Source organism: Lepisma saccharinum, chromosome 6 (assembly GCF_977018435.1).
Source record: "Lepisma saccharinum chromosome 6, izLepSacc3.1, whole genome shotgun sequence".
NCBI classification, from domain to species: domain Eukaryota; kingdom Metazoa; phylum Arthropoda; class Insecta; order Zygentoma; family Lepismatidae; genus Lepisma; species Lepisma saccharinum.
Window position 1 is genome coordinate 50,171,978 of NC_139234.1, and position 26,639 is coordinate 50,198,616.

A 26,639-nucleotide genomic window follows, 5' to 3' on the forward strand; every position below is an offset into this window, starting at 1 on the left:
CTATATATACGCCAATGTGTATAACAATATCCCATACTGAAATGGTACGATACAATTATTTTGAATTTTGTACTGCGAAAAAAGCCGCCTCATCTCGTTACCCCGAACGCTTTAATTGGTTGGTTCACAACATCACCACTAAGGATCCTATCGAAACGAGACATGGCAGCCTTGGTCTCGTTCTCGTTGAGAGTTGTAAATGTCTGTCTCGTGTTTATTTGTAAATATCTCATTGACAGTCTCGTCTCAATTTATAAACATCCGTCTCGGTTTGGGAGGGCAATTCTCGTTCTCGTCTCAAATCTAGAAAAATATAGAATTAACAACGCATGCAGAGGCTTATCATTATAAATACAAAGAAAACCTTTCTTAATTTTTTTTTTCCTCCTCGTTTGGACGTTACAGCCCTCGAAAACTAAATATTACCCTGCTTATATATGCAAACCAAACTGCAGATTCAGAATTACCAGGAATGAACTTGCGTTGTAATTATTATACACAAAATTCATGATTTATCTGAGGAAGTCGCATGTTCCAGGTTTGACTCTACCTGGGCATGATTGTTTCCTTGTGAGTGACATTTCATTGAACTGGAAATTGTTATTAATACATGGGAGGATGTTTGCTCGAGACTTTGGGGACAGCTAGGGGGATGCTTCTATTGTTAATGTTAGTGTTGCTCACGAGACGAGGCATGTTCCGTCTCGTCTCATAAAGGGAGATGGGACAAGTGAATGTTTTCGAAATGAGATGGGACAGAAGAAAAAGTTCGTCTCTTATCATGGCAGGTTGGGTGATACTTAGATTGTGCAGTTGGTGGTAGTGTGTGTGTGGGGGGGATGTACACCTGCACCCCGACTTCGAATACAGCTTGTAGTTATAGTTATTCATCTTCATTGTAGCGATTAGCCAAAAGTGGGAAGAAATGTGATGTTAGAGATGAAAATTAATAAATAAATTATAATAAATTAACCTTGCGTTCTCATCGTTGCGGTTAAACAAAGTGAACGGAAAAGCGACATAAAAGTAGGCTAAATACAAAAATTTGCAATATATATATTAACTGAAGAAAACTGTCATTTACTGCAGGAAATTGAAAAACTCACCGTACCTTTTTATACCGTATCACCTCTTATATTGCAGAAATTGGCGTGTAAACCAGTGTGTTCTAAAAGTATTGTATTATCTTAAAATTTGTGAAGGAAACATTATGACGAAAATAACTGTAATTCCAGAAAAGACATTCCTATAATATTAAGTTCTTGCCAGTCAGAACTAACCTATGTATTCGCAATGAGCAAGGCTGTTCACGTGTTCAGCCATTGACTGTTACAAGGTTTGCTTTGTCACCCTAATGGGAAAACCCTCTACCGAGTGGCTGAATTATAGTAAATACTACTATACTGCTAGGGCATAATTCATCTCCAAGAAATGGAGCACAGATTTTTGCACTGGAAGTTGTAAGATACTTGTTTTACACAGTAACAAGTGAATTTTCTCTCGCTTCCGCGGCTCACGCTAAGTTGACGGGAAAAGCAGAAGCCCCGCATGCACGCATTTCTAAGTGATGACGTCAGAGGACCTCCTGTCTGTGGAGAGGACGTTTTCAAATCCGTGACGTAGTAGGTGAATTTCAGCGGTGTTTGAAGGCGTGTTTCTCGAGAACCGAAACAAATATCGCCGAGATATTTTGCACATCTCATGTTTGTGTCATTATCCGTAAAATGAATGGTTTTAAAACGTTTTTCATGTCAAAGTGGAAATGTCCATTTGCAACGAAGAGAACTTTATGGTTTGCACGTGTAGTATTTGAGGCAAAATTCAGAGAACCGTAGAAAGCTTTACATATCCTCGGACTCCCACTCCCAAAGGGTGAATGGTCAATGACCTCCGGCCCCAAACGGTAGCCAGATGTGGATCAACCCAAATTCCACCCTTCCTCTCAGCACAAAGTATACGACAAAATAAAATAAAAAAAGTTCTCACTTTCAAAACTGGAATCTCTTATTATAATGTTTAATATAATTAATGTTGAGTTTGTCTTAAAATTTCCCTGAAAATTCGCTATTATTCATCGAATTTCCCCTTTCCCTTAAAATTAGCTCCAAATATCCCTTCAAAAAGGGAAATTTCCGTTCATGTGGCAACACTGGCTGAGAAACGTAAATAAACAACAAGGCTAATAACGGGGAAATCCCGATAACGGTGAAAAAAAGGGAAGCGATATATTTTTGGGGCTGATCCGATCTGCGCAAGTCTCCACACGGCATCCACCAACATACCTGTCTTGGAATAGGCGTAAGGAACTACCGGAGGCAACAGGCAAGTATTGTTACAAAGTACTATGCTTTACACCTATATTACACTACCACAGTGGCGGGTAACGGTTCCGATTGTTTTATGATTTCTCCTAGCACAAAGACTAATTATCGTAGAATTTTTGAAATCATTGTCACACGAAATTTGAACCTTGCTTAAAGTAACAAGCACTGTTTGGACTCGAAAAAAGTTATTGATGTTCAAAAAAAAAACTTGAAAATTACCTTACGCACATCTCATGGACAAGATATTCTCAGTCGACAACCAAGAGTTAATATTGTAGAATCGTGGGAATGAATGTAGAAATAAATCGGAACATTAGTAGAATACATTTAGGGACTTTATTTTAATGCTAAGGGAACCAAACCTAACCTGCCTAACCTAACCACGAAAGCATATATTGAACAAAACCTAAGTAATCGCTAAAACTCTGCAGTATATGTTAACAGACGTACATCGAAATCGAACCATGTAAAAATTGCATTCGTAGCATGATGAAATCGCAATAAAACAAAAGGAACTTGGGCCAAAAATAAAAATGGCTAATTTATCACTAAGATCTGAGACTAATAATGATAATAACAATAATAATTTGAATTATTATTCCCATGCAGCATGGAGAAAACCACAACATGCCAAATACACACGTCTATAATAGTGAATGCCTTGAAAATAAGCACGAATTCTTGAAAATTAAATATTAGGCAACTATGATTGGTAAGACTTTCGTATAGCGGGAACGGATTTCTTACTTTTTACATAAGAAAGTACGTACGCAAATCATTTTCTTTAGCGTTGTTGAAGTTCGGGAATGTAGTTTTTATCCATTTTAATGCGAAATCATGTGTTTATCTGGGAAAATATCTCCCCAACACGTTACTGCTGCTGCCACCATTTGCTTTCTGCACGTGAGCACAATGTTCCGTGTGTTACATGACGTAACCCCCAGTAAGTGTTTCAAACCTCGCCGTGTTTTCACTATAACATGATGTGTTGATTATTTTTCATTTTTTAAAAATTTTTAAACTATGCTTGCCTAACTTAACATAACCTTACAGGAAATGGTTTGTGGGGCTAACGTCAATGGTTTGTGAGGTATTAGCATAATTTCAAATCCGGTCACGAAAGTAGGTATTTTTCGGTGAACAAGGTTGCAACACTGCAAAAAACAACAAAATACTCGCACAAGGTGCGATGAACCAGTACGCTATCGCCATAATGTGTGTTGCAGAAACGAAATAACGAAGAACAGTAAGTACTCGTAAATGTAAGAAATAGACATTATTTTCGTTAGAAATTCATTATTACACCTAAAGAAATGTTCTGCAATGCAGAATAGTATGTTAGCAATGTGAAAAAGGGTGAAATAAATTATTTATAGGTGTTTCACCTATACGAAAGTAGTACGAAAAAAGTTGTTTTGTATATCAGCTGCAACAATGTTCAACGAACATGTTTTTTTTTTTCTGTGAACAATGAACATTAATTAAATAAAAGTTCTTTGTTTGTTGTAAGCTGCTAATGTAGACAGATGCTAGGCCAACAAGTATACACAATCAATCACCAGTCCGCCTTCCAATTTTTTTATGTGGACATTTGAATTTCTGATTCGAACTACAATAAACTTAACTATTGTGAAATGTTTTGTTGGTAAGAACAGCGAAACAATCCAGATGTGAATTATCATGACGGTGCATAGTAGACTTTGAAAGCGGTATTAGCGCATTTCTCATAAATCTTTACAGTGTAGTTTGGGATCCGTGAATATGTCTAAACAATCTAAGCGGCCGCAAAGTTCAACTGTGAAAATTCCTTGCTTTGTTGCAGTGTGCTGACATTGCGAACGGTCTTTCCGGTACTGATTTCGCGTCCCCTTGTGAACTCCCAAGTGATGCTGAGTCTACATCCACATCATTAAATAATGTTGAAAAAGTGCTTTGTGAATCACCTAGAAGTGATAAATGTGTTGGAATGTCTATAAACTTACTTTTGAACGCAAACATAGACTCAGTAGAATTTAGCAACATGTATTCTCGCACCTCATCATCATCCTGGGTGAGTCCCATAGGTAAAGGTAATGTAAATTTCCCCGTGACATGAAGGCACATGCAGTGGTGTGCTGGGGCCCCACATATTCTCGATCTTGGCCATTTTGGAGGTGATGTGATCAGCACCATGCTCCGGCAGTCTTTATCTATCCCCCAGGGTTGCTCTCAGGTACCCATTGATATGAGGCTGAGTGCGGGGACAAGGCTCGAAAAATTCCAACCAATTCCCGGAATCGAACCCGGATCACCCGCTAGTTTGTCAGACTAGACCACCGCGGCTCCTTGGATGAGTTTCATATTTTGTCAGACCAGACTAGACCACCGCGACTCCTTGGATCAGTTTTATATTTTGATTATTTCAATTAATTTACTATATTTGCTTGTTTTTATGGATTTTCTTAACACTTAAAATGTTTCACCTATCATATACAAACTACGATAGCTTGAAAACTACTTGTACTAGAATCCTGAAAGAAACACCATTGACATTCTAATTTACTCTAGGTTTATTTTGTTACTGTAAATAGGAAACAAACATACAGGACCGTAGCCAGACAGGGGCCAGGGGGGGCTCAGCCCCCCCTGGATCTGCCATCAGCCCCCTCTGGAACTGCCATCAGCTCCCTCTGGCACTGCCATCAGCCCCCCTTTACATTAGGTAAACTATTTTGCATAATTTGTTTGTAGTGAAGAGTGAAAATGTAGACAACTCACAACTTTAAGAATAAATCTACAGAATATGAACAGTAACTATTACATTCGCTCATTTCGTTTATGAGCAGAAGTAGCTGCAAGTATTTAGAATATTCTTTAGACTTCAAAAAGTTCTTTCATAGGGGAGCTTCTTTATCTGCACCTTCATTGTCCCTGTTGCAACCTCCCGTTTAGACAGAAATCTGTGACTTTGATGTCAGCATGCAAGTTCCCTCCGGATCTGTGTCAAAGGTCAACAACAGCTCCCAAGTTTTGGGAAGGAAGAGAACTTTAATTGCTTCGGCCGGGGGTGGAATATACTGTAGGCACTGTGATTAAATATTGTGCGTTTTTTGTGTGTGATATACATATCTGTATCATCTAAAATAGTATGGGGTGTGTAAGGGATAATTTCAGAAGACAAGAGATGTTTTAACCTTATGTTTACCAAGCCCATTTTGCCAGGTAAGCTCCTATCTACCGGGCCAATTTTAAGCAAAATGCAGAGTTTCATTTAGATTACTGTAGATCGAAGGCTAAATGCCCTAGACAGACAAATGATATATCGTTATACGAGGAATGAACCATACATTCGGACTACATACAATTTATGTACATTGAGTGTATATATGGATGCGGGGAAGGGGAGGAACTGGAAAATTTCAAAATCTCAGAAAAATGCCCCTCTGCCCCTGGACAACAAAGTACAGAACATTGTCAAAATACACATGGAAATGATTGCATGCATATTTGGAACAAGAAAATAATTCCATTATTATCATACGAGTAATAGAACACAACTTGTAACCCCCCAAAAGACATGTCCATGTGCCACTGACTCAGTTTCAAAGGAAGACGCCATTTTACCGCCATTTTCCTCCCCTTTTTATGGGAGAAAGAGTCTTTACGGTGCAGTATATGTGTTAACATTAATATATAAGAAGAAAATCGCAATTCCAGCGGAAAATAGCGACATTATGACGTAAAAACTACGACCTTGTCGAGGTATCTATATATAGATAGCTGGTAAACAAGGGGTATACCTAGAGGTATCTATTTATAGATAGCTGGTAAACAAAAGGTTAAAAGATGTAGAAAAATGTAGTATTTGTGTAGTATATGATATTTATGAATGAATGAGCGCCCCCCCCCCCCTCACACACACACACACATAATTTACCTTCATTTAATATTTTTTTTTAAAAATGGACTTGGTTTACAAAGCCCCCCTGATAACACGTGAGCCCCCCCCCCCCCCCTGGAGATCAATTCTAGCTACGGGCCTGCAAACATACGAACATCATAGCCTCGTAACTAAACAGTTGAATGGAGCAGACAACTGCCGGTCTGTACAATTTTCAAAGTATAATAGCTCGAAAACTACTTGTACTAGAATCCTGAAAGAAACACCATTGACATTCTAATGTACTGTACTCTAGTTTTATTTTGTTACTGTCAATAGGCATTGTTCCATTTGAAAAAAATTAACTTTCTAAAATAAATACACATTCTAATAATTATAAAAAATCTGTGTATGGGCTACAATTATGAGCCCTTGGCATCACTTCATTTCTGTGGAAACAGCACATCAATAGCACCTTCCATTTTTGAAATATTCGGAGTGCAAGTTTTAGGTGATTCACCCGGTATATAAGATTTTGCATTATAGAATTATTTCTCTTGTAGTTTAAGGTTCTTACAAGCACATAAATGCAATATTCAATGTAGTGTTTCAGAACACACATTGATTGTTTTGATCAAGTTGTTCCAATTTTGTATTCACGGTAGCAACACCACAATCAGATAACAGCTGATATTCAGGATATTAGTCTTCTAGAACATTTTAATATAAAGGATTTCAAGGCTGTAAAGAAATATCTGGAATTTCATTCTTTAAAGTTGGCAAAAGTTGCACAACATAGTATATTGATTGATTTTTGGTTATTTTACGTCGTGTTTCTGCCTCTTTTGGCTAATCTGTACAATGAGGATGAGTGATGATATAATAAATGGACACTCACAAAGAACACCCATACCATGAAACCCTTGGCTGCCGTAGTACACTGTGCTAACCACTTTACCACAGAGATCTCACCATAGTGTAATTATGACAAATTTGAAGTTCAGCTTTCAGCATTTCCATGGTCACTTTTCATCTTTCTTTGGGAAAATATTGGGTCATACATTACCTGTCACTTGCAAGCTGCATTTGAGAAACTGAGGACAAATGGCATTAATTGAAGTTTTCTTGAGCTATAACTTTTTAAAAAAATTCCACCCAACACAAGTCTACTCTATCACCAGCTTCTCACAAATTCATCTGCACTTCTCACTAAACTAAAGTCATCGTATAGTTTGCCCATATTAACACAAAATTTTAAATGTTCACAGATAGGCTCTCAAAGACATTCCACTTAAACTAACTGTTTCAAAGGTAAAAGGAAATAAACAAGTAACGAGACTTCAATGTAAGAAAGCCTGTTTTCATTTTCTGCAGCTCTTGTGAAGATGAGTTGGTGCAATGATCTGTTTGAACTATCTATTTCTCCCTCCTTCCACTTATTTAAAAATGACTAATTTTTCAGGAGTTTCAAAATATGAGATATATTGTGAAGTTTAATTGTTTGCTTTGCAATAACAAATTTCAGCGAATGTATACCAAAAGAAAATAAAAAGATAATAATAAAAAATGCAATAATTAGAGTTGGAAGTGGTGGCTTTTGTCACAAAAGTGTTTGCAATCAATGAAAATACAAGAGTTGGCAGTATTTTTCATGTTCCATGGGTTGTGTTTATTTTCCTACTGTAAAACAGACTGGTTTCTAAATATAAAATACAACTTACAATACGAAATTAGTAGCTAGACATAAACATTGTTTTCAAAAAGGCTGACTTTTTTGAATGGGTGGTTCTTTCCGAATGTTATCTTTATATTTCGGTAGGCTTATTAAATATATCTATGTAGTATTAACATATTCCCATAACTCGAGTAGTTTTGTATGTGTTTTTAATAGAACCTAATAGTATGATTAGTATGTGATTTTCAATGTTTGAATTTGTTATACGAACACCTGCATGAAGCAAAAAAGAAAATACTGCTCTACCTTTTGAAAATCTAGTGTCAAATCTCTTTAAATTATATTTTGTGTTTAGTAAAATATATTTGTATTCTGGCTTTCCAGTAAATCATGTACAATTTGGTTAAAAGGCTGCTAACATGGTCACGGAGCAACTAGTGATGTATTTTGGCTGCTTGTTACAGTGATTCTGAGACCACAGCCCAGTAAATTTATTTCTTACAAGTTGATGCCCTGACCCCAAAAATTTCTCACAAATACATTTCTGATGTTTATATGGAAATTAATATGCACCCTTCATTAATATTAATATATTAACTATGGCATAATCATAGCTCAATTATATATAGACTTGCTGTCAAATATAAAATTAGATTTAAATTAGTCATCAACCCCCCCCCCCCCCCTAGGTGAAACAGACTGTTGAACATCACTGGCACTAAAACTGAAGTAGAAGCAAATAAGACTGGAAGGAAATGATAAAAAAAAGAATCTATTTTAAGAAATCTGAACTGGACCTACAGTTGAAGTGAGATCCAAAGCACTCTGCTTCCACTGAGGATTGAAACTCAGACCCCGTCTTATTACAAGGCAACAACATTACTTTATTCCACTCCAGATGCCCATTCATGATTATAAAAGGGACCTTCTATAAAAAAGCCGGCCTTTTTCCAACAACAATACTTGCAATTTGTTCTCTAAATTAAATCTTAATGTCTGATGAAGTAGCTAACAATCTTGTGAAGTATAGAGAACATTCAGACTGGAGCAACACATGTCAGTGGGGGTGTCACATTGAAGTGACAAATGACAGGGGCCCCTTCAGTCTGTAAGCAAGCATTCACCACCGAAGTGGCACGGTATAGTCCAAATTACATGCAAGTGACATGTTTAGCTCGTTGCCCCACTTCAGTTCTAAAGGTTGAATGGATTACTGAGGGTCTGCTTCTAAGTGACACATGTTACTTGTACTTCTAAGCATTGGTTTCCAAGAGCCATGTGTCGCATCCGTCTCAAAGCTCCTTAAACAGGATAAATACACACATTCGCATAGTATATATGTATACTTCAGCATGTGTGTTCTGAACAATGAAGAATTTTAATTGTCCTGAAAGGACGAATATTTTGATAACATTTGCTTCATATTTTATGAAATCAACATTTAAATTGAGACACAAACATGTAAAAGCTTGTTTTAAGTCCATTTCATGGTCAGATGTGTTCATCAGGACTGCACGTTTAGATTTAACCCTAGCTTACCCATGCCGTACAAGAAACTTACATACCTGGCAGCGATTGGGTTCCAAAACCGGGGGCAAGGTGCCAGAACTTGGGGGTAAAGGTAGTATACAGAAGGTCGTTTCATGTCCATGGTAACAAAGTTAGAACCCACCTCACCTTAAGAAAAACCATGATGCCACGAGTGGTGGTGCTCCACGTGATGGCCCTGCAGCGGAGTTTCCATTGGAGGAGACTGCGTTGAAGAACACATTGGTCCAAACGATCATATTCCTCCTGACAAGCTTTCCAAAGACCCTCAATTGTGCGGGGGCGTCTGCTTCTCAAGGCTCATTTCAACAACGTAAACCCACAAAAATCCATGGAAGAGGCATCGGGGGATTTCACAGGGATGTCTGTAAAGGGGATTGCATGAATGCCTGTTTCACGTGCCATCCGATCCATGTATGCCTGCGTGGACTTTGCCGTATGACTGGAAGCAGGCGCGGAGCGTCCATGTAAGCCGGGCTTACACTTTATTAGTTCTAGTAAAATGTATGTAATTATATGGCAAAATTCGTAAAAACTTCAAAGTTCATCTCGGGCCGATACCAGTCTTCGAGATCCTGTTTGTTAGATTGCAACACTTCAGCACCAGATGGCACATGAGAACTCCCGCCTTTTGCTTTGGGAAAGTTGTAAGCCGTCTGAATGTTGCCTTACAAATTTCTGACCGCGAAGGAGCAGTGCCTACCGTCACCCACCGTATCTGGAAGGAGAAGAGCCAAGGAATGAGAAGAGCGAGGAATATAGAGAGAAGAGCGCGTCGAAACCCTAGGTGTGTAAACCTACGGGCAGAGGCTTACAGCAGCGTTGCAAACCTCATGTTTAGAAAAAGTGTTGTTCATGGACGTCCGCAGTATTTCTTTCCACCAGGGAGGATTAAGCAAAGTATTTCTTTTTCAGGGATTGGGGTAAACTAGGTATATTTCCCTTCTCAAAATATACTAATTCAATTTGAAGTTAACATTTTTTTGCAACGCCCTTACAATAATTAACAATTTGATGTGACTGAAATGAAATTGTACGTGTGAAAATGGTTGACATTCTTATTTTAGGAAGTGTCTTCTTGCCTTGCCCCTTCTGGACATCCATGATGTCGTTTAAACTCCGAAATTATACTACATACTACTAAATTGTTCTGGGATTTTCATATTATAAATATTAATTTATAACAAAAACAAATATAAATTCGAATGGTTCAACCAACGGCATGGGTTCCACGTTATGTGAAAAGTTTGAGGAAATTCAACCAGAACGAAAAGTGGCCCTGTTGTTTTATTTATATCTCCAACTTACAAACGACTTTTTAAACTTGTGTGAGATTTAGCACCATTATGCTTGGGTTGGCTTCACTGAATACACGCCAGCGAGACACAGGTCGTGCAAGAGGAGGGGCTCCAGCGTTGTCGGGTATGAATGGTTGACTGCAAAGGAAATTTGAGCCGGTGGTGCTTCAAGGAGTTTTTTTTTTTCTCCAGGAACAGGGAATTCTGAAGCAAAAAACTAACATGAAGGGAGAAAAGGAGAAACCTAGAAATGAGCGGTATACGGGAAAATTAGATACACATTGATGTGCTAAATTCTTGTTGTTTCTGTTTTTCGCTTGTAGGAGAGCATAAACATTAGACATATTAAGATCTCTGTTTTCCGTTTATGTATGAACTCAGCTGGTAATAATTGAGCTAAAAAGTGAAATAAATAAGTAAATAAATAAATAAATGTTAATGAAAACTGAAGATTGAAGCAATTTTACAAATTTCATGTCAAATGTGAACCAAATATTATTAATTACATAGACCGTGACTCAAACACTCTTCGAACAACGTACGAAAAGCCTGTTTATGATCTTTTAGGTGCTAGATTTGCTTTTACAGTATCCTAAGAAAGCACTTACATGTCCTTTGATAGAAATTTCTGGATATATCCCTACAATTTGTGAGCATTTCTTTTATATTGTATTTTTTTTTACTAAATATAGGGGATTTTAAGGCAAGAGAGGGAATTTATTTATATCCGAAAGGGATATTCCCTTCACAGTCCGAAAGATCACTGCTTTGAGCAGTGACCGATTTTGGATCTGGTTTCTTTTTGTTTCCCCCTTCTTGCTGTGTGTTTGTTAAAGTCTCGAGGTATTGCTTTTGCGAATTCCATCTATTGAAAAGCGGAATGTCGTCCCTGTGCTGTGGTGTGATACAGTAGTGAAGTGCATTACGGAATAAAATGAGTGTGATTGTGCGGTGGGGTGGAGAAGTTGTTGAAGACGCCGTTGTCCAGCAAGGATTTTGCTGCCAAGAAGAAACTTGTGGACATAGGTAGGCCCACCCCTTCCTTCTCTAGCAGACATAGTAACAGAAACGAAAAATAAAGTGCGCCGATTTTGTGATTCATGATACGGAGCTGATACTTGGTTATGCGGTTGTAAAAAGTATTCAGCACTTCTCTGTTTCCTTCTGTTTTCGTTTGTTTATTATTATTATTATTCATTTTATCTAACTTTGCATATTTTTTATCGATACGTTACTCATTGTGATAGGAATAACACTGACTTAATTATCAGGTATCCAGAATTTTTGATTTGGTGAAAAATTCCAGGGAAGTGTTCTGAAAAAATTGGGGGGGGGGGGTCGATGTGTGTGGATAAATCACTAACCATGTCAGCCCAAAAATAAGCACAACGGGAAATAACCTTCATCATGCTAGGCTTACACTGTTGGAAAGGTCACGCTCCGCCACTGACTGGAAGCCTTGTCCTGGTGGATGACAACACGAGATGTGTCGTTGCCATAGAGAGAAGGAATATCATGTCTGTAAAGTGGCTCCAAAATATTCGTCTGGTAATAGGCTGCATTTATTTTAGTCTTTTTTCCACTCTGCGCAGTAGAAGTTTGCCGTTATGGCAGTAACCGCCAACAACCATGAACCCGCGTGGAAAACTTTCAGCATATTCACGTTCCCACTCAGATCGACCTCTTGCATTACGTGGACGATTGTAGATGGCCCTTTTTTTACCGCATCCCGACAGATACACCCATGCTTCATCCAGGGACACCACATACTTCCAGCGATCCCCAGCCAGATGGCGTTCGTAGAGCTTCCGACTGTTGGTCTTCCTCTCATGGACATGTGAGGCACGCAGCTTATGAACTTGAGCCTTGTGCTTCCGCACAAGTTGTAAATCTTGGGCTATGATGCGATTTACAGTTGCAGGGAAACATTGCACTGCCTGTGCAATCACTCTCTGCGTTGCAGGGTTTTCACATCGCACCAAGGATCTCACTTTCCGCACAACCTCGGAGGAACGCTTGGGCTTCCGATATGTCCGAGGCCCACTTTGACTGGTTCCAGCAACAGGTACAGTGCAAGCTCTATGGCGATTCAACACTGCATTGATGCCCTTCTTTGACACATGGAATGCTTTCATGTGGCACTGTTTAATTATCTGGCTATAACTATAACCAACGTCGGAAAGGGTACACATGTATCCCTCTTAAAAGACTGGAATTTTTGGTGCCATATAAACACTCACTCACACACCAACCATCGTTTTTGCAAGTCAACACAGTACTTTCATCCTACTAGCTCTGGCTGCTCTGTGCTATGCCTACGTGCTGCTCCTTGGTGATCGAAATCGTGACCATCAACGTGAAACAACCTTCTGTATTTGCCTTTGTAGATAAGGTTTAGCATAGTCCGGGGTCAAAAGTGGCGAAAAGTGGGGGGCAACTACCCCCTAATCGGCAGTCTAGTCGCAGCCACTGCCGGAGGCACAGCTATCAGGCCAACACTTTTTCTTTATCATTAAAATTCAAGAAACCATTTTATTATTGAATCACTGCTTCCTTTGATGATTATATATGTGCAGTTATTTATTAATTATAATAATCACAAAAATTACTACCATTAATAAAAAATAATTATTGCATGAGTATGTCACATATATTTTATCATTCACTAAAACCCAGAAAATCCATAATAACTTTTTATTAATGCTTTTTTGTTTGTAGAAGTGTAGTTGTTTATTAAATATAATAATTTCAATAATTACCATCATTACCAACCAAATGTACACTATTGTCACTGGTATGAGTGTCTCGAAAGAGATGCATTTAAAGATGGCACCTGAAATTACCACCAAGTGCATTTTGCCTCCTAATTATATTAAATTTATGTTGTTATGAACAAAAATAATACAGAAATATTGGGAATATCCTAGGGAACAATGTAATTTATTTTCAAACAGTTGAAAAATCTAAAAAAATAGAGGTGGTGGGCCTGCAAGTGCCTCCTCGGTGGGCTAGGGTTAAACTTTTATCTGAACCACTATGTAATATGTGTCCACTGGGATTGGCCAATATCTGTTTCTTGGCTGCTACATCATGTAATTTTTTTTTAGCTAGTTGTAAAATATGTCGCTACAAACCTGTAAACTCATAACAGTAACTTCAAGTGAAATAGGTTAGCTGTAATTGGTAAAAAGCCAAAAAAGCAAAAATTTCCTGTTTTTTTCCCCAAAAAAGCTTGCTTTTTTGCAACTCTAGTAATAATACTAAATCTTGTCATTCTGGGAGATAACAAAGTTTGTCCAGGAGACAGGAAGAGGGAGTTCGATTCCAGGAGACTCCAGGCCATACTGGGAGGGTTGGTAATCCTAGTTGTGGGAGCCTTTTGATGATATGACAACCAGGGGTGGTTCATGACACAATATTTACTGGTTCATAAACAATTATAATATAAATTATAAGCACAGTGGTATTTGAACAGGGGTGGGGGAATTACCTTTGGATAGTGCTCTTCTTGCTTTGAAAGAATGTAAGGAAATTTCCAATCCACTGGAAAAGTTTCGAAGCCAATGGCAACACTGATCTGATGTGGAGCCTGTGCAGGTCTATTGCAACCTTGTAGATGATGTGAATAGCATTAGTTGCAGGATAAAAATTTCTATGTCAAGTGGTTTACAGTTCAGGAAGGCCAAAAGTTTACCAAGGAGGTCACTGTCTACCAGTGGCGGAGCGTGACCTTTCCAACAGTGTAAGCCTAGCATGATGAAGGTTATTTCCCGTTGTGCTTATTTTTGGGCTGACATGGTTAGTGATTTATCCACACACATCGACCCCTCCCCCCCATTTTTTTCAGAACACTTCCCTGGAATTTTTCACCAAATCAAAAATTCTGGATATCTGATAATTAAGTCAGTGTTATTCCTATCACAATGAGTAACGTATCGATAAAAAATATGCAAAGTTAGATAAAATGAATAATAATAATAATAATAAACAAACGAAAACAGAAGGAAACAGAAAAGTGCTGAATACTTTTTACAACCGCATAACCAAGTATCAGCTCCGTATCATGAATCGCAAAATCGGCGCACTTTATTTTTCGTTTCTGTTACTATGTCTGCTAGAGAAGGAAGGGGTGGGCCTACCTATATCCACAAGTTTCTTCTTGGCAGCAAAATCCTTGCTGGACAACGGCGTCTTCAACAAGTTCTCCACCCCACCGCACAATCACACTCATTTTATTCCATAATGCACTTCACTACTGTATCACACCACAGCACAGGGACGACATTCCGCTTTTCAATAGATGGAATTCGCAAAAGCAATACCTCGAGACTTTAACAAACACACAGCAAGAAGGGGGAAACAAAAAGAAACCAGATCCAAAATCGGTCACTGCTCAAAGCAGTGATCTTTCGGACTGTGAGGAGAATATCCCTTTCGGATATAAATAAATTCCTTCTCTTGCCTTAAAATTCCCTCTCTTGCCTTAAAATTCCCTATATTTAGTAAAAAAAAAAAATACAATATAAAATATAAAAGAAATGCTCACAAATTGTAGGGATATATCCAGAAATTTCTATCAAAGGACATGTAAGTGCTTTCTTAGGATACTGTAAAAGCAAATCTAGCACCTAAAAGATCAGAAACAGGCTTTTCGTACGTTGTTCGAAGAGTGTTTGAATCACGGATTATGTAATTAATAATATTTGGTTCACATTTGACATGAAATGTGTAAAATTGGTTCAATCTTCAGTTTTCATTAACATTTATTTATTTATTTACTTATTTATTTCACTTTTTAGCTCAATTATTTCCAGCTGAGTTCATACATAAACGGAAAACAGAGATCTTAATTTGTCTAATGTTTATGCTCTCCTACAAGCGAAAAACAGAAACAACAAGAATTTAGCACATCAATGTGTATCTAATTTTCCCGTATCCCGCTCATTTCTAGGTTTCTCCTTTTTCCCCTTCCTGTTAGTTTTTTGCTTCAGAATTCCCTGTTCCTGGAAAAAAAACCTCCATGAAGCACCACTGGCTCAAATTTCCTTTGCAGTCAACCATTCATACCCGACAACGCTGGAGCCCCTCCTCTTGCAGGACCTGTCTCTTGCGGGCGCGTATTCAGTGAAGCCAACCCAAGCATAATGGTGCAAAATCTCGCACAAGTTTAAAAAGTCGTTTGTAAGTTGGAGATATAAATAAAACAACAGGGTCGCTTTTCGTTGTGGTTGAATTTTCTCAAACTTTTCACATAACGTCGAACCCATGCCGTTGGTTGAACCATTCGAATTTATATTTGTTTTTGTTATAAATTAATATTTATAATATGAAAATCCCAGAACAATTTAGTAGTATGTAGCATAATTTCGGAGTTTAAACGACACCATGGATGTCCAGAAGGGGCAAGGGGAGGAGACACTTCCTGAAAAATGAATGACAAACCATTTTCACACATATAATTTCATTTCAGTCACATCAAATTGTTAATTGTTGTAAGGGCGTTGCAGAAAAATGTTAACTTCAAATTGAATTAGTATATTTTGAGAAGGGAAATATACCTAGTTTACCCCAACCCCTGAAAAAAATACTTTGCTTAATCCTCCCTGGTGGAAAGAAATACTGCGGGCGTCCATGAACAACACTTTTTCTAAACATGAGGTTTGCAACGCTGCTGTAAGCCTTTGCCCGTAGGTTTACACACCTAGGGTTTCGACGCGCTCTTCTCCATCCAGATACGGTGGGCGACGGTAGGCACTGCTCCTTCGCGGTCAGAAATTTGTAAGGCAACATTCAGACGGCTTACAACTTTCCCAAAGCAAAAGGCGGGAGTTCTCATGTGCCATCTGGTGCTGAAGTGTTGCAATCTAACAAACAGGATCTCGAAGACCGGTATCGGGCCGAGATGAACTTTGAAGTTTTTACGAATTTTGCCATATAATTACATACATTTTACTAGAACTAATAAAGTGTAAGCCCGGCTTACACGGCTTACATGGACGCTCCGCGCCTGCTGTCTACACATTCATCCCCATAAAATGCCCTCAGTCTCAGATGAATGTCAATTTGTGGCACATTTTCTGCGATTAGAAACTCTATTACTGCACGCTACTTCAGACGCTTCACCAACATTGCATGGTTACATGCTGCCATTTTCCTCGCAATAGTTCAACACCCCCTGGCGATAGAAGTTTCAAACCTTCAATGGAGAAGTGGGAAAGTCTTATAAGTGCAATGTATGGTTGCTCAAAATCCAAAATGTGTTTACGAGGTAGCAAAGAAAATAAAAACATAGGAAGCTTTACTTTTCAGCACACCCTCGTATATATACTTTATTGTAGATCCATTTCAGGATTGTAATGTTGTTGATTGACATTCCAAATTACAGTTTGCAGAATTTTAACACAAAATGTTAATACGAAATGAAATTAGGCATGCCATATTTAATGCAAAATATTGAATTTTTCACGAGTTTTGTATCTCTTAAACCAATTGAATCTCAAACTCAAAATTTTTTCTTAAGTTACTCATCATGGAGTACTGTATTGTGTACAAATTTCAGATTTTTAAACAACTGCCCACCAGAGATATTTAACCCTAAACTTGGGATTTTTTAACAAAAAGTACATGTTTATGACCCTGTAGAAAAAAAAATATTAAAGTCTCAAGCTTCAAATAATTTTGACATACTCTATTGGTACACAGGTACTTGCACAAAAAAATTCAAGTGCCAAACAAACTGCCTTCCACCCCAAACAAATGTCCGAAAATGTCATTTTGAGCGATTAAAATACACAATTTGGACCTTAAAATTTATTATGAAGGAATAATATTTAGAAAATTACACAGAAATATAATTGTAACCTATAATGTGCTTAATATCACAGATTTTGTCTCATTGTCATAGGACTTACCAGAGCTGAGAAAAAAAAGTTACCGCTGATGCTTACGAATGGAGAAAATGATACGTGCCATGATAAAAAAATGCCCGCCATCTTCAAATCGGTGATAGTAAAAATAAAATAACAGTGGTTCTGAACTGTCAACATATGAAGCTCACAGCACACAAAAAATAAACTTTTTTAAAAATGGTCAAGCAACCATGTTGTATGATTTCATATGGATTGACCCATAAGATAAAATGTATATAATGTAGTATAATCACATATTCTTCTTGTAAATTTAAATGTCAAATGAAGGTGGATAATTAGTATCACCTAGAAGTAGGCTGTAGTGTTCTATATCTTCTCATGTTATATTTTTTGTGATATTTATATAATACCAGAGTAAGACCCAATTTTTTTTACAATTTTTGGCTATGTATTTTGTATTTGTATGTGTAAAATCTATTAATGTAGGATTGTATTATAATGTAAGTATTGACATGTCCTATATTACCATGTACTGCTGCTATGCAAATAAACTAACCTAAACTTTCCTTCAGTTAAGCCGGAGTGGCCCCAATATTTCCATATGTATATTTTCTCTCCTTGGCTTTGTCGTCAAAAGCTTAAACAGCATTAAACATTCCATCTCTACTTTCACTGCGTACGTTTTCCCCTTCATGATGGTAGGTACAAGTAGTGGTATCATCGTCAAGCAGTCCTGGATTTGATACCCAGTAAAGGCACATAGTAAGTAGTTCAGATCCCACTTTAAACTTTAGGTCCAGTCTCAATGAGCTATATTGTGCATAAAGTGGACTTGAAACACAAACTCAATCAATCAATCAATGATGATACAAGCACTTGGCACCGAGGTAATGATAATGTGTTGAAGTATGCTGCATGGCTTGGAAACACAAGGGCAGGATTACATGGTAAACTGCTGATGGCATTATCCCTGCTTCCTCCCCTTGCATGATGTTGTAAATTTGATGACAGCGCCACAGGGTTTTTAAAATTTTCTTTAGGAGTTAAGCCGAATGTTTTAATGATTTTTTTTGTTTGTTTGTTCCTTCATTAATTTCAGTTCATTCATTTTCATGTGCATTAATAGCCAAATGTGGCAGAAAAGAGTTGTAAAATAAGAAGAAAAGAAAACATTACACTTTACAATCATAATTTCACATTCTTCTCTGTAAAAAATTGCATATGTTTAACTAAGTATTTGTATGAACATCTTAATGCTTTCCTTGTACTCAAAGCATGTAAAACCAACTTGCCATATGTAAGACAAGCTCAATATTATTTATTAGTAGTAGTAGTAAGTGCTAACATATATATTCAATGTTTCAGATCTGGTCTGCAACTAGCGGCACCCGAGCTAAGCATTAAGTTTTGAAGGACTTCATCCACATTCTGGTCTTTCCCGTACAGATTACTGCAAAGACAACCATGCGAAGTGAATTTTTCATAATCCTAATATTTCTTCTGTAAGTTTCCTTTAATAATAATAATAATAATAATAATAATAAAGTTAAAATTTTAGCATATTTTCTAAATAATAGGTTACTTTTGTTTTGCCTGCTGATCAATCTATCATATGTTTTCACCTCCCCTCTCCCATTATGATTCAAATATACACAACAACGACAATGTTTAGCTTAGACGTGAAAAGTATGTTCCGGAGCATCAAGAGGGGACACGTTTTGGACATTATTAAAAAGATGATGGGACAAGAAATTATAGGAGAATGGGATAGTGAAAGGGTAGTGAAGGCACTGGAAACCATTTGGAATAACGGTTACAGTATAAAGGGAGATAAAATAATGTTAATGAGTGAAGGACTAAATATAGGTTCTAGCCTAAGCCCAGCATTGGCTGAATTGGTTATGAATGAATGGGAAAAGAAAGTGATAGAAAAAGGAGGTCACAAAATAATTCTGTTTTGCAGATATGTGGACGATTGTTTTGGCATATGGAAGGGAACGAAGAGGCAGCTCGACATTTTTGCCAAAGAAATACAAGATGAAGAAAGAGGGATATTATTGGAACTTGAAATAGAAGAAGAAGACAAATTAAGCTACCTAGATATATTGATGCAAAGGAAGAGAGGACAAGAAATTGAAACCGCTTGGCATCAGAAGAAGTGTGCAGCAGGGGTATTCTGCCACAAAAGAAGTGATGTAAGTGAGGTGACAAAAATAAATTTTATAAAGAATATGGAGGACAGAATCAAGAAAATATGCATGAAAGAATGTGAAAAAGAAGGCAAAATAAATAGCCTATGGAAACAGCTGGAAAAGAATGGCTATGAGAAGCAGGATAGACTGGACATAAACAGAAGAAGTAAGAAAACAGGCAGGGGAGAATTGGAAGAGAAAGAAAAAGAGGAGAGAAGGTTTGGAATAAGGAGTATGGGGAAGACCACAGAAAAGATATGCAAAGTGCTTAGGAAAGCGGGAATGAAAACTTACAGGAAGGGAGGGAGAAGCATCTTAGGAATAGCGAAGAATGCAAGCAAGAAAAAGGAGAAGAGGAAGAGGAAGGGATTATCTACGAAGTGAAATGTAAAGAATGTCAGTGTGTGTACATAGGAGAAACGAAAAAAAAGGCTGAAAGACAGGTTGAAATGATGTACGACTTAAGAGAGAGAGAAATGCAATATTTAAACACACGAGAGAAACAGGACGTGACATAGAGTGGGATGAGGCTAAGCTGATAGGAAGGGAGAAGAGAATGCTAGTGAGAAAATGGAAGGAAGCCAAGGAAATAGAGAAGAAAGGTGAAGAAGACATAATGAACTGGAATGGGGGACTGAAGTTAAACAAAGAATGGAAGAAGGTGTTAGAAAGAGTGGAAAGGACAAGAGAGAAAGAGGAGAGGAGAAGGGAGAAAAATAAAGGAAAAAGAGCGTGAGATATTCTATATGAACATCTCTTCACATTCTATATGAAAGTAATTATGTCTAGCCTTTTAGGTGAAAGTACAGTTGGAAAGCGAAAACCACCTGCTAGAAAGTTCCTAACAACTTTCTAATAGTCTGGAGGGAGTAATGTTTGTGTATATATAATGCCCTTTTTGTGTATCTTGTTACTTTTGCACTTGATACAGAGTCTGATGAAGACCTTGCTAGAAGGTTGAAACGTTACGTTTTAGTTTATGTTGTTAATAAAATAAATACTGCCTTGGTCAGCATATTTAGTTTTTCATAATCATGGAAACAAGGCTTAATGGTGTTATAATTGCACATCTGGTAGCGCGATTCATCACTCCATAGGATGGATTTCCATTGTTCGAGAGTCCAATGGCAGCGTTCCTTGCACCACTGTAACCGACGGGTCGCATTGCTGGCTGTGATATGCGGCTTGTGAACTGCTGCGCGACCATGAAAACCAAGTGCGACTATCTCCCGGCGGACAGTACGATCACTTGCAGCACTACTGGAAGCCGATCGAAACTCCTGTGCCACCATCTGTAATGACGCCTTCCGGTTTGACTTCACCACACGTTTCAAGCATCGACGGTCACGATCTGTTAATATTTTCGGTTTACTGGGTCTGGGTCGGCATGTCATGACCCCCTCTCGCTTTCACTTCACTATAACATCACTCACTGTCGACCGGGGTATCTGAAATTTGTCGGAAATCTCACGGGTCGAATGCCCAAACCTGTGGGATCCAATGATCATCCCTCTTTCCACCTCACTCAGTTCGCGTCGTCTGTCCATATTGACTGCTGTAGCTGGTATGAGTGTATTCTCAACCAGCAATGCGTTTTATAGGTTGTATGACGTGTACAGACGATCCCGAGCACTTTTTGAGGGGTGTCCAGTGACGAATGGCAACATAGTGCAAGTCCAATGTGGTGTCTATTGCCCAAGGATGCAGTTGAATTTGTATCATGACATGATGTTCTATTTGAATATGCAAAAAAAGTTTGGTCCTTCCCCCTCAAGTCTACCAAACATATAGCAAAAATGAGAGTTCTTAATTTTTAATATTGGGGTAAAAATAATATTCCCTGATATGCACTATAAAACTTGACAGAAGTGAACAAAACACAATTAAATTATATGTTCAAAGCAAATAACTTTTCAGGTGTTTTAAGCAAATAAAACAACACATACATTTATAAGAACTACCCTGTATGATTTTAGGTTTTCATTAACTTAGTAATTAAAACTTAATGTTTGTTTTTGTATTACAGTTGACTGTGTTACTGAGAACTTTACCAAGGACAATCTTTTTTTTTTCAGGTCATTCCAGAAAAATTATGCAAATGGAGACAGATATAATGAAATCCGCAAAACAAAAAAATTTGCTGATGGCATCGCAAGTTCTGCAAACCAGTATGTTGTCATGACAGATGATCTTCGAACCACATCATTTGGAATTAAAGATACTGTAGCAAACGAATGGGTAGTACGTTTGGATAATGCACACAAAAATGTCAACTTTCCACATGTCAACATTAATCCAAAGTTGACTGGAATAAAAGATCCCCATATTCCTATCCCACAAGTCGTTGTCGATGTTGCAGGTAAGGTTACGGAATGCACCCAGTTTGTGAAAGATGCTGCCCCATATGTAGCTACAGCAATTGGAACTGTCCAGATTGCAGGAGCAGCTTATGATGATCTTGAGAACATGAGGAAAGGGAAGACATACGTACCGAAGGAGACCATAGCTACTGGGAGTTCCATTGCTGGGGGCTGGTATGGAGCTAGTTTTGGTGGAAGCACTGGAAGTTATATTGGTGGTATGATAGGGTTAGGTGTGGGTTCAATCTTCGGTCCAGTGGTAGCCATCCCCCTACAAGCAGTTGGCTCTGTTGTGGGCGGAGTTACAGGGGCTGTTTTGGGTGCAAATACTGGTAGAGATGCAGCTGAGACTGTAGCAAGGTCTGTTTTGTAAAGTATCATAGGCCACACACTAAGTCTTAGGGGTGGTCACAAAATCCAGATTTCAAGTCAACAAATCCATATCTAAATTGTTACTTTATCCATTTTTAAAATTCTTGCTGTGTCACGTTTGATGAAAATATATAAATATATATCAGAGAAGAAATATTACAGCTGACAAATTCTTGAACTTTAAAGAATAATTTGATGTTTATTTTTACTCCAAATATTTGTGCAAATGAAGTGTCAACAATTTTTTTTTGTTAAAACCTAAGACATTAAAATAATATTCTTGACATACCATCAGACATCAAATTACCCAATGTAAACTTTTAAGTTATTTGATAATTAAAGTTATCAGTAATTGATGAAATTTGTGTGTATAAAATAATTCATATCCGGATATTTTTTCATCTGAATTTGGCCACCCCTTAAGTATAACTATGGGTGCCTTTTATCATAATTGTTTGCATGTAGTATTTCCAGTCTCCATGACCAGTATTGTAGAACTTTGTAATCCACATTTCATTAGAATTCACACAAGGGTGATTGCACACATATTATAACATACTTCAACAATGTCTTTTAGCATGCAGGTATACAGAAACTATATAGTGTGTACATAAAGTTATGTTAACATTTCAAAAAATCACCAAGTCAGTGCTCTGTCACATTTGTAAAGTTTTTTTTTAAAATAAATTTGTCTGTGTGCATTCATTCACCTCAATTTGGAGTGAGTTCAGAGAGCACATTGGGCCTCCTCCTGTGGTGGCATAATTTTTTGTCAAATTTCTACAAAAGACCATGTGATTGCAAAATAATTGTTTATTTAAATGGTCAAGGGACTTTGTGTACACCCTGTATTTCCGAGTATATTCAACATTAACAGGACAGAGGTAATACCAATATATTAGTTTGAATTTAACCACCTACAAGTTTCTGCCAGTCAGCAGTTTCAAGTCCATATGTATCTTGGAAATCATTTGTGAATTTTGCACTGGTATTGTGCAGCAAGTGGATTTTATGATTAAATCACAGTGTTTTAATATTCTGATTATATTATGTGAACTTATGAATATTTTAAACAAAAACTGGTAAATTGGTATCATAACATTTTATTACTTTTATTAATATGTATAATAGTTACATTAGTCAAGTATTGGTATTGTTTCAATACCTTTTAATCCTTAGATGCCTGGGGATGTAATTGGTGACTGTGGGAACATGCTGCATCTCAAGTAATGTTCTTAAGATTGATGTTTGTATTGTTAAGATATGTCAATATTAATTTGTTCGCTGTCTCACCAATAAGACATAGTATAGAAATATTGCATAGCCCTAATTGTGGATGGTGGGAAAGCTTCACTTTTAAATAGTTTTTTTATGTGGCATTTAAGTGCACCTGTTCTTATCTATATTTTTACTGCTGAAATAAGAAGTTTTCAGGTGGAAGGGCATTATGTCCATCGTAGTGTGTAGCCGACACTGCGATTCAGATTTTGGAGCAAATTACACAGGGAGGCTAATGGTGGGGGTTGATAATTTCATAACATCCCAGCTTGATGTTGTGTATAATCTTCCACAAACTTGTTCTAACTTGCCCAGACCTGTAGCCATGTAGCTTTCTACCCTGTAAAACAGGGGATCGAACCAATGCAAGTGTAGCTCATCCCCTAAATTGCACCACTTGCTTGCCGCGATGGCCCCGATAGGGGCCAGATACTTGGTAACTGGTCCAACTTAAGTTAATGACATAACAGTTGTTTTATCCCAACCTTTCTGACTGAGAATGGCAGATAGAGGAATAATGATAACTCACCCTGTTCGATATCGTGGAGAACCTCTCTCCCACAGTCTTTACCTATTAGCTATCATCAACAAAAAGCCCCTTGCCCCCCGATTCTCCTCGTTTTGTCACTTTTGCTTAACCTTTTCCAAGGTAACCGTCTTGCTGGTTTCTGTGGCAAAATGTTTCTCAACAAAATCCAACTACAGGTCTGGGCAAGTTAGAACAAGTTTATGCAAGATTATAAATGATATCGAGCTGGGATGTTATGATTTGCACCAAAAGACAAATGGTTCATAACCGGACATCTGTGTGGCACTGCTGTGCTGTGCTTTGTAACACTTTTAACATCCTTAGTTTCAGATATATTCAAGTTCATTAGAGAAGTGGCATTTGCTACATACAAAGCATATGTTTTTCTTTAATTCAAGCTGTTTTTATTTTCTTCCTCGAAGTAAAAGTGACCATGTTCAGTTCTTTGCACAATAAAGAGGAAGACAGCAGTTAGTATTTAAATTCCAATTCACATCCCATGTAGGGAATGAGGCAGAATTAATTTTTTGTGAAAAATAGGTTTGTCGTTACTGGTGGTTGCTGGGTTCAAAACCTGGGCTATCTCAAATATTGTAAGTGGAACCTCGATTTTGCATTTTTCAGGGGACCAAGCTGAAAAAAACTTAGAATGTGGGAAAACATAAAATGAAGGAAAATTTTATAGCATTTTGCTATATTGGGACCATGAAGATTGAATGTATAATGCGTGAAAATGTAAAACCTGGGAATGTAAAATTGGGGTTCCCCTGTAGTGTTAAATAAATAAAAATTTAAAAAAATTCAGGGGAGGGGATTTTGATGTGATGTGAAATTTTGATTACAAGTATATATCTCACAAATAATTATGAAAATGTACAATTAAAATAAAAACAATATGGAAAAGTTTTCAAATATTGTGCAATATTTATGTAGGCCTACATGTGAATATAAAATAATAGAATTAATCTTTTACCTTCAGCACTTGATTTTAATAAGAATTCCATTCTTTGGATGATTTCATGTATTCATAAAATGTTTATTCTGACCATCTTGCATTTTTTGAAGAATGCGTTCCTAGTTCTTGTGTTGTGTGGCTCTGAGATATGACTCAATCCTCTTCACAGTACATAAAAACTTTGTATTTGGTCTCGCAAAAATATTTTATATACACTGTTCTTTTCTTTATGCATAATTGGAAGTTCTGGATGGTATAGCTGAGTTGATTCCACACACTAGCACCAGGAAATATGTGCCTTCAGAAAATATGCTAAGTAGAGGTTTCTCTCCCATTTCCTTTTCCCCCAATTCTGCTTGCTGTTTACCGTGGTGTTTTTATGGCTATGGCAATGGCAATGTCACCCCCACTAGCACCACTCTTTCCATTTCATTCCTGACCCAGAGGGAAATTTCCGTCATATGCCAAATATTCCCTTTTCAGTCATATCTTTCACAAACAAGATACAAAAAACAATAAATGTAAGGTTTATTCACAGCTTTCATAAATTCTTTACATTAGACATGTCAGAAATAAGCACTGGTTTACTGCAGTAATACATTGCATCTGATTTCCCCATTATTTGCACAGTTTTAGTTGTTTCTCAGTGTTTCCTTTTCTGACATTTTGTTTTACTCCAAAAAATTCCCATTTCTTGGGAAAATTCCTGCTGGGAACAACACTGATTTTGGAGTGGGAAGACATGCCTCATGTCTAAGTTGCCGGAATGCTATCTGCTCTCTAACTGTGTTACTTTGGATTGTCTTCAAAGTAGCCAGGCAAGTTTGCCAACTACTGAAGTACTATCTTACTGAAATGAACATGTTTTCTAATCTGTTTTAGTCGGCGGGTTTCAGGTTTCACAGGTAGCCTAGAATACAAACCCCCTATTTGTTGTACTTTTTCCTAATTGCCAGGAATTGGGGGTTAAAATCTGTATGTTCAGACCACTAATGTCTAAAGATAATCACACAATTCCTATTGGGGGATTTGCACTATTGTATTTGGGCATTTTGCTCTTGTGTTACATTTCATTAGTATGTTGACGCACTGAAGTGTTAAAAAGTATGTTGACGCACTGAAGTATTAAGATATTTCAACATTGTTCCTTTATAAAAGTATTATTTTGTTGTAGTAGTAGGCCAGAGGCAGGAAACTGCGAAGGATGATGAGTAGAACTTAATGTAGCATTATAACAAAAATAAATATTTGTCTGTAGTAAAATCTAATTTTATTACTAACCTTTAAATATAAATTTTTTATTCTTGAATTAAAATGCCTGATACCCGTTCTTTCTCAAACGAGTCCTTCTGAAACAAGCAGAACAGATTTGCTTCCCTG

At 37.4% G+C, this 26,639-nt stretch overlaps 1 protein-coding gene across 1 annotated transcript; it reads left to right on the plus strand.

Annotated features, from left to right (window-relative positions):
* The first annotated feature begins 2,178 nt into the window (after window positions 1–2,178).
* LOC145988741 (uncharacterized protein C13G5.2-like) lies at window positions 2,179–26,489 on the plus strand. The gene is made up of 3 exons (XM_083123864.1): window positions 2,179–2,322; window positions 18,939–19,075; window positions 21,841–26,489. Exons 2-3 carry the CDS (start codon window positions 19,038–19,040, stop codon window positions 22,496–22,498), a joined length of 696 nt encoding a protein of 231 aa, XP_082979990.1. The 5' UTR covers window positions 2,179–2,322; window positions 18,939–19,037; the 3' UTR covers window positions 22,499–26,489.
* The last annotated feature ends 150 nt before the right edge of the window (window positions 26,490–26,639 follow it).